The sequence below is a fragment of the Cydia amplana genome, chromosome 8 (assembly GCF_948474715.1).
Source record: "Cydia amplana chromosome 8, ilCydAmpl1.1, whole genome shotgun sequence".
Lineage (NCBI taxonomy): Eukaryota > Metazoa > Arthropoda > Insecta > Lepidoptera > Tortricidae > Cydia > Cydia amplana.
In genome coordinates, this window is record NC_086076.1 from 9901107 (window position 1) to 9909671 (window position 8565).

The window sequence follows — 8565 nt, forward strand, 5'->3', positions numbered from 1 at the left end:
CCGCTACTCGATGCTAGATGCTAATAGTCTTTTTGGTACTAAAACTGATGTATGGAGTGAGCAATCTATGTATTTTTTTCTCTATGCTATGGCTTACTGTAGTTGGACTGAGAAACGTTGGTGCATTACGTTCCTGCACCTCAGTAAACACAACCTAGCTCGAGCAAACACTGCCGTTACAAATAATATCTCTTATCAGTAGTTGACGGAAAGCACCATTGTTCACATGGGACTTTACTTTTACTGTTTACTAGTCCTCACATGGACGATGGCCTATTCTAAAGTGCCGTTATATTTGAAAGATCTAAATGTTAACCCTGGGTATAAATCAGGTAAGTTTTTAGACATTATTGTGGACAACATATATTAAGTTGAGATTAAAATCCTGCTAGAGAAGATTTATTAAGAGGTAGGGCATAGCGAATGTCCTCTCGATAAAGTCTGGAGCAGAGCCCTTTAAACAGAGTAATTTAAACCTTACATAATATATAATTATTTATGTCCCTAATGTAAATATGTAATGGATGTGTGAATTGTGGGACGTATGTTAATGAGGAAAATATAAAACTAGTCAAAAATCACGAGTAGAAGCTTTGTCATGCAAAATGGCTTCGATTTTAGTTCAAATACCTATGGGAAGTCCACTTTGTACCTTCTCAGAATGGAAACCGAACATCGGCCAAAGGAACCCGACAGGCATAGAATTCGGAGAGATCTCGCGAGGCTCGCTGCTGAAGATACTGGCGGAGTTTACGCAGAACGTGGAGCAGCGGCTGCGCCCGCGCCAGCAGAGCGCGCGCTTCGACGCGCACTTCGCCAACAACAAGTACACCCGGCCCTACATCTACCCGAGGTTCGGCAGGAACAACGTAAACTAGCACTTCATATCGAGTTCTACTTTTTTGATCTCGCTCCGTTAATACTTATCAACTAGACCGATGTCTTAACTTGGGTAAATATTGTTTTTATCTAAACTACCTTTCTGCCAGATTTAATGACATCACCAAACATTAGTTAATCTTTCCTGCTTAATTAATTTAGTAAATAATTAAGTTAATTTGTATGACAACTGTACTTTAGCTTGCCATTTTTGTAGTATCCACCATGGCCGAAAAGAAACCTGGGATAAAGCACGGTGTAGTCTTAAAAACTCTTCAAGGCAAAATAGAGCAAATCTTTTGAAGTAGTTAGGCGGTAAGACTACAGTGAGAAACGAATTAAATTACTAAATTACTAAGTAGAACTAAATAAAGCTAATGTATTTTTTTATAATTTTAATTGAACACAATTAAGTACAATTATCCTGATTAAGTAATACAAAAGCTCGCGCGCTGAATGAAGGGTATACAAAATATCGATACTTAACCTATATTCGATAGTTGCGCCAGTAATTGCGCCACATAGTTATTGCCTCTAAATGTTAGTAACAGCTTCTACCACCTTTTCCATAATATCAATCCCTTGCCGGAACGCATCAACATGGATCCTCTCGTCATGGGCGTGGAGCAACACGGGCGAGTTAAGTATCGGCGTGAAGTTGATGACGGGGACGCCCTGGTGGCGCACGAAGCGCGCGTCCGTGGTGCCGGGGCACACGTTGCAGAGGACCTCGAAGCCCCTGGAATTAATACCAATCTAATATTCAAATAAAGGGTAATTTCACTCTTTAGACATATTCCGTTAGTAAACATAATTATGTTCTCTGAGAATATATCTGCGGTTGCGTCTAATTGTCACGACTCTTTTCATACATTTTGCATGGGTCGCGACAATTAGACTGCAGACATATTTTTTGAGAATAACTCAAAACTCAACAAGATACTAAATTCAAAATAAAGGACGACTGGCAAAGAAATGCATGTTCTTCCAGGTAGGATATAAATAGGTATGCCCCGCAATAATTTATTCTTTTCCTTTGCAGAAAATTTAGAGCTAAAAAAGTGTCTTTACTCACCGACTCAATTTACCTCAGTACCTACCTACTTATAAATAGAGACGGGAATTAGGGTACGGATTACATTTATTATAACTTACATTTCTTTAACTGCACAGAGAAGAGCTGTCCAAAACTGATTGCTCTCGTCAATATTTGTGCTCTTGACTGGGGCATTATTCCCAATGTACTCGAATGTCACATCTTCACCTGCCTCAGTACACCATTTCCTGATCTGTTTATTGTAAAAAAGTGAACAGTGACAATCGCATCTCGAGTGAAAACGAAGTTAGACAGTTTAGGAATTTAGATATTCGTAGTGCTCTGCTCTCCAAATTCAGATGCTTTAAAGATTAAGGAATTAGAATGGGACATAAGAATTTTCTATTAAGTATTGGTGTGAAGCTGATGACGGGTATGCCCTATAAAACAGTTCTTGATACTTAGATACTGGCAGACAAAACAATACACAGTTTAAACAGTTAAAGGTAATAAAGGCCTAAAGCTTGAAATTAGAAACACATTTTCAAATATTAAAAAGATCAGCTAAGAAAGGATTTTTTTTATAATTTATATATGTCCATTTCCAAAATGGTGTTGATTTTTTTTCGCGGTAGATGTCGTGAGCATATAGGGTTAGGGTTAGTGTTATAATTATTTGTTACCATGTCATCAAAAGCGTCGTGATCAAGTGTGGGTGGTATCCTGATGTCAAAATAAATAGTAAGGCTGTCTGGTACCACGTTGACTTGAACGCCGCCCTGAAAAAGGTAGGCATTCTGGATATGGAACTTCAACCAAATATTTGCTCGCTACTCGAATTTTAGGATTCTAAACATCTAATTAGACGGATTAGAAAAAATAAAAAATGGTCAAGAGTAAATTTGTAAATATACTTGGTCAACCAGATCTTGACAGTAGAAGAAAAAGCCGGCAAATTTGAAAAATGTAGGCTTCGCGCCCATCGTCCCATAGAAAATTTGAATTTCGCGCCTTTTTTTACTGACAAGATTTGGTTGACCAGCTATAGTAAAAAACAAGCAACAACGGTTGCACTCCGGGAGTGCCGATAGAAGTGAAAACTCACCTCACTATGTTACCGACGCCCGGTAGCACGATTCATACGTTTAGCGGAGGTATTCTATTTATTTATTATATATTATTATCATTCTCAAATAAGATTACACTTTTTCATTGACATGTTTATTTACATACTGCCATGACAACGTCAAATTATTTGAACATAGGTAAAGAGTCTTGAAAAGGAGTCCGCAACATAAATGTAAAATAACATTGAGTTTTTCTTTATTGATTTAAATGCCATTTAAATTATGAGTACCTTACGGGGCTTACGGTCACGTGATCGCCTTACGCCCCTTACGGTCACGTGATCCCTTATGCTGTCTCGAGTTTATCATTTTTTCCACCTCATAAAGTGCCCAGCGCCGCTAAAGAAGTTTTCACTTCAAAAATGTAATGGTGCGGAACACTTAGGACGCGAGCCCAACTCGTAGTTGGCCAGTTTTAACATAGCGCCTTGCATAGACATATATATGCGCCTTGTGACAATCGTTGAGAATATTCGCAGTTACAATCTTTCGTAAGGCGCCAAATGTTAGTTTGTTATTTTTTCGGGAAGATATAACTGGGTGATAGATGCATTGGTAAATGAATTTTGTCAAGAGTAAAAGCATATATACCGTAAATATAATTAATATCGACTAATCCACTTGTATATTGCTAAATTAAAATATAGGGTAAAAATAACGAGGCGGTAACTTAAATGAGCCTTGAAAGATAACAACGGTCCATAACCCCTGATCTGTTGTACCTATATGTGCCTAAGCTACAGTCGTAAATACATAAATAGGCAGGTGTTATAATGGTATAGTCAGACATATTTTACTCTCACCTCGATTTGTGTTAAATTGATTGAGACCAAGTCGCCAAGCCACTTGCCTTGGGCTTGTTTTTCCACTTCTCCTGCTCTGTATTTCATAAATCTGTCCAATATGTAATGAAGCTTAAAGAAAAAAAACATTTGTTGAAAAAAGCATTGCATATGTTTAGGAATATTATACCTACAGCTAACTCAAACACTCAAACTAAAAAAAATGCTTTATTCAAGTACTTAGGCCTTTCAACAAGTTCTTTCGAATAGTCGTTTACAAATTATATTATCTTAAGCTATTTAAGCTATGTGTCTAAAGGAGCTCGGGGCAATATGGGCAACATACCGAGGTATTCATAACCTAAGCTTCTTATTCTCATAAGCAAGATATTTTTTTTACTAATTACATCTTATTAATAGATGACTCTGGCTTCTCTCAAAACTAGGTTTAATTTTTACTATTGTTTTTTTTTAGTTTACCTTTTCTCCTGCGGTGTTAGACAAAAGCAAAGAACCGTGTCCGGGGTCTCCTCTGCAAGTCACTTTTAACTCTGAAATGTTAAGAAAGTGGTAATTTATTCCAGGTCAATTTAGGTTAATTTATACATGTCAGGTCTAACGGTAAAAATTGTCTCAATACTCGATACCTGTATCGGTTGTAGCACTGACATATGCTTATTATATGCTTACCTACGTACGTTTTATTCTTATCAAATAATTACAAATTGCTACTCCTAATCACCAAAGGATACAGATTAAGTCGTATATTATTCTCAAAAAAAGTCATGAAGTATATCGCGAACCGAAATAAACACTCTGTTTCACAACATTTGCTGCAAAACTGACAACAAAGCACAAAGTGTAATTTTTGTACCTACCTATTGCAATTTAACTAATGATGAAGATTATCATAAACCTACTTCCACTTGGATTACCATCTGGACACCATCGCACCGACCAATCTAGACCTTTCCATTGCTAAATACTATACTGTTATCTAGATCTTATTCATAGTTAGGCATATTATTTCCCAAGTTTTGTCAACACAGTGACGTGTCAACACCGCCATATAACAAGTAGGTACAATCAGCAGCAGAAGTTGCTAAGCGAGCGAGGTGTTCAAAATGACCTTGACACTGTCTTATTCTCTTAACAATAAAGTCGCGTCAGGATCATATGAACACCTGGCCCGTTTAGCAACTTCTGCTGCTGACTGGTACAGTGCGACAGCAAAAATGTTAGGGACTTCAGTACTATGTATTGTTTTAAAAATAATCAATGCAGGATGCGGTCCGCGGACCGCAGTTTTGGCAAAAACAGTTCCTATTTTACAAGCAAAATATTTAATAAATCGGATTGAAATATAAAAAGTCGGTGAGTTGACCGTGACGTCACTGTACATGTTTTCATATAAATTCCTTTAGAAAATCGTTTTGACAGTTCTAAAAAAGAAGTTGATTTGGCTAGTAGGAAAGTAGCCAATAGTATACATATATATAGTGCATACATATGTCACCCACTTTATCCAATAAGATAAGGTATATTGAATGTAAATAAAGAATAAAATAGACTTCTAAAATCATAACCCTTCACTCAGGAAAAAAGATTCTAATACAAAAAATACCTTAAATTAAAACAAAAACCATTAATGATTGATGTGATTCCTCCATCTTATAGGTTTTACTTACGTCGGTTAGTTTTTTCTCCATTAAAAGCCCTAATGACCTTCGTGCTTAAAGAAGGACAGCTTTCGTCGAGTCCAAAACCCAGGTTCAAGGCCTTGAACTGCTCAGACTGAGCAAACGCTTGCATCCCATGCTCTCCACCAATTTCTTCGTCTAAAAAGCAGTAAAAAAATAAAAATGATTCTGATGATACAAATACTTATTGTTTTTTTTTTCAATTGTGTAATGGGTTAGGTTTTAACTCGTTAACTTCCACTTGTTATGAAATAAATAAAATCGACTCCTTCCTCAATGATAATTTTAGTAAGGGCCTATAAATGCAAAAAGTCACAATTTCTTTAATGTCTTAAAATTTATCAGATCATCGTTTTCCCTAGGAATTTTTCACTTTTTTCTCACCGGGAACAAAGGACACATGGACAGTTCTCTTCAACCTGACACCAGCCGCCTTCAGTCTTCGCACGGCCTCCAAGTGGAACATGCCGACACTTTTCATATCCTGAGTGCCGCGAGCGTAAATGTAGCCATCTTCAGATATTGTAGCTTCGAAGGGTGGATAAGTCCAGGATTCCTACAACAAGGATTCATCCCAAATCGTTAAGTAACCTAACTATAATTGTACCAAAAAAAGCAAAAGTTTAGCAAATTATCATTGTCATCAATCTTTCCCTCAATGATGGTAATCGTAACATCATGTCCTTCTGTTAAAGATGAGGTACCTAGTCTTCCTTCACAGGCTTTTATCTAGATCTAGAAGCCTTTGCCAAGAAACAGGCACGACCTATATGTGTAAGTTGAGCAGTATAGCAGCTGGAAGCTGTGGCCCTGTGATCACCACCGCGGGCTTCTTTAGATTATACTGACTCCTACCTGAGTCCTACCTCATAAATAGACACGGCATCCATGTAGGAGTTGAGTAGGTAGTATTATAGGTACCCAGTTGATCACTACCACAGCTAACAGGTTTGCTTTATTATAATTTAATACGCTGTTATCTGTAAGACAAGCACCACGTTCATGTTGAGTTGAATAATATGCATGGAAGCTATAGCTCGTATCCATCCATGTGATCGTCGCAATGGATTTACTCTAATATGATTATTAAGCTCATACCTCATAAACAGGTACGACGTCCATATGTGAGTTGAGCAGTATGGCCGGGAGCTCTGGTTCTTTGCCCTCCCAGGTGATGACCACGACGGGCTTCCCCGGTATTAATTCATGGACTGCCACGGGCAGCTGCAGCTCACTGGCTTGCCGTTTCAGAAATTCCACACACTCATCTGCAAAAGCCAAAGAACTAAGTTAGCAGGCAAAGATTTCTTAGTTTCAGCAAAGAGTAGTAATTAATACAAGGGTATATTAACCTCTATATCGTCAGGTGATAACCAAAAGTCACTAAGTACCACCACAAGTTCGTAGCCATAGTGAACCATATTAGTACGAAAAGAAGGTTGATTTTTGTTTAAATATTTTATAGTAATTAGTAACTTTTGCTTGTCACCTGACGATATAGGTAGTGCTGCGTGGCTCGTTATTGCTATAGGTGTGGCGCATTTAGGTACTATATTTGCATTTTAGATAGAAATAGCAGTAAGATGACAGTACATGTTTATTAGGTCAAAAACTGTTACGTTCATTTAACTCACCTACGGATAAATTCGTAGTCTTAATATAAAGGCAAGTATCTTTATTAAGTGTGAAAATATTATCTACTTATGTACCTACTTAAACATGATTTTAATTTTATTTATTTTTATTTTTATTCATTTGGTGTATTTGGATAGGTACTTATACTTACTTTACATGCGTGTTCCGATTTTTTTCCAAAAATAATAAAGTACCTATGTTACTCACCGTAGTTCACATCCGGGTGCACACTAGGTATCCTCAAATATTCCCTGAATCGTTGTATAGCTTCATCGTTTTCCCACAAATCCATTGCTTATTCAAGACGTACGTGCGCCCTGTATCCTAGACAGTAAACAACTGATCAACCAACAACCAACACTCACACTAATGCATGCATCCGATTCTGTTTTAACAGTTTGATATAGTTTTCATCTTACTTTGATACGACCTTGACGTGAGCACCGATCAGCGATAGTGACGACGCACGCTGATTGATGCAACCAGGAGTCGTCTCAATAATCGTCTCATAAGGCATTTCGCTCTCACTTATTGGTGCGCGTGGGATGCGTGATAACCTCTAGCCGCCCAGAGACCTATAAAAAGGTCTCCTGTTCCATTCTAATTTGAACTTTGTGTTGACAAAATAAAATTTCATTTTGCGTAGCAAGGTTTAACGTATAGGCGGCTAGAGGATAAGATAACATGACTAAAGGTCGTGTCAAAATTAGACTACATCCATATCAAATTGTTAAAACAGAATGCCTACATGTTTGTTTATCATCCTTGACTACATTCTGACTAAAGCTGTATAACTACTTATCTGTCGACGAGCGAAATTACCGCAGAGCAACCGCAGAGTTAGTGATTGTGACAAGACATTTATCTTATTTATTTTGTGATATTTAACATTTACCTACCGTGCAATTCGAAATAAATATGGCTAAAGGTAAACACGGTGCATTTTTTCTGTATACAGTCTCATTAAATATTGTGTATATATATATTCATTTAAGTTGGTCATAGTTTATGCGCTTTCGACGCCCACATTGCGATTTTAGTGGCATCACAGATTAATAATATGTAGCTACATGGTTGTAAAAACCGTTTAAGTCACTGCAGACTTACATAGACACTGTAGGTACCTACCTTAACTTATCAACTTTAATTAACTATCAAGCTGCTACCATAACTAGCTCATGCGATGACTAGATATTAACGCACTAAATATTAAGCCTTATTTCAGTTAAAGAAATTGTACTTATAATTTAGCTAACAAACGCCAGCTGCTTGTAAAGGAACGTCGCCATACGAAATCCGCGGGAAGCCCTCCTACGCGCGCCTTTCAAAAATCCGCGCATATCGTGTCGCGTTCCATACCGCGGTCGGTCGCGCACCTTTCGCTGCACGTGCCATTATCTCGTAAA

The 8565-nt window shown here is 37.5% G+C and overlaps 2 protein-coding genes across 2 annotated transcripts; one reads left to right on the plus strand and one right to left on the minus strand.

Annotated features, from left to right (window-relative positions):
- Positions 1 to 158: 158 nt before the first annotated feature.
- LOC134650549 (uncharacterized) lies at positions 159 to 889 on the plus strand. Its single transcript, XM_063505502.1, has 2 exons — positions 159 to 332; positions 661 to 889. The coding sequence occupies exons 1-2, from the start codon at positions 227 to 229 to the stop codon at positions 876 to 878; spliced, it is 324 nt and encodes a 107-aa protein (XP_063361572.1). The 5' UTR covers positions 159 to 226; the 3' UTR covers positions 879 to 889.
- Positions 890 to 1409: 520 nt separating this feature from the next.
- On the minus strand, positions 1410 to 7504 carry LOC134650550 (aminoacylase-1-like). The gene is made up of 9 exons (XM_063505503.1): positions 7367 to 7504; positions 6623 to 6792; positions 5909 to 6080; positions 5513 to 5662; positions 4305 to 4375; positions 3846 to 3956; positions 2599 to 2694; positions 2035 to 2168; positions 1410 to 1618 (listed from the first exon to the last, which is right to left on the minus strand). Exons 1-9 carry the CDS (start codon positions 7449 to 7451, stop codon positions 1414 to 1416), a joined length of 1194 nt encoding a protein of 397 aa, XP_063361573.1. The 5' UTR covers positions 7452 to 7504; the 3' UTR covers positions 1410 to 1413.
- Between the last annotated feature and the right edge of the window lie 1061 nt (positions 7505 to 8565).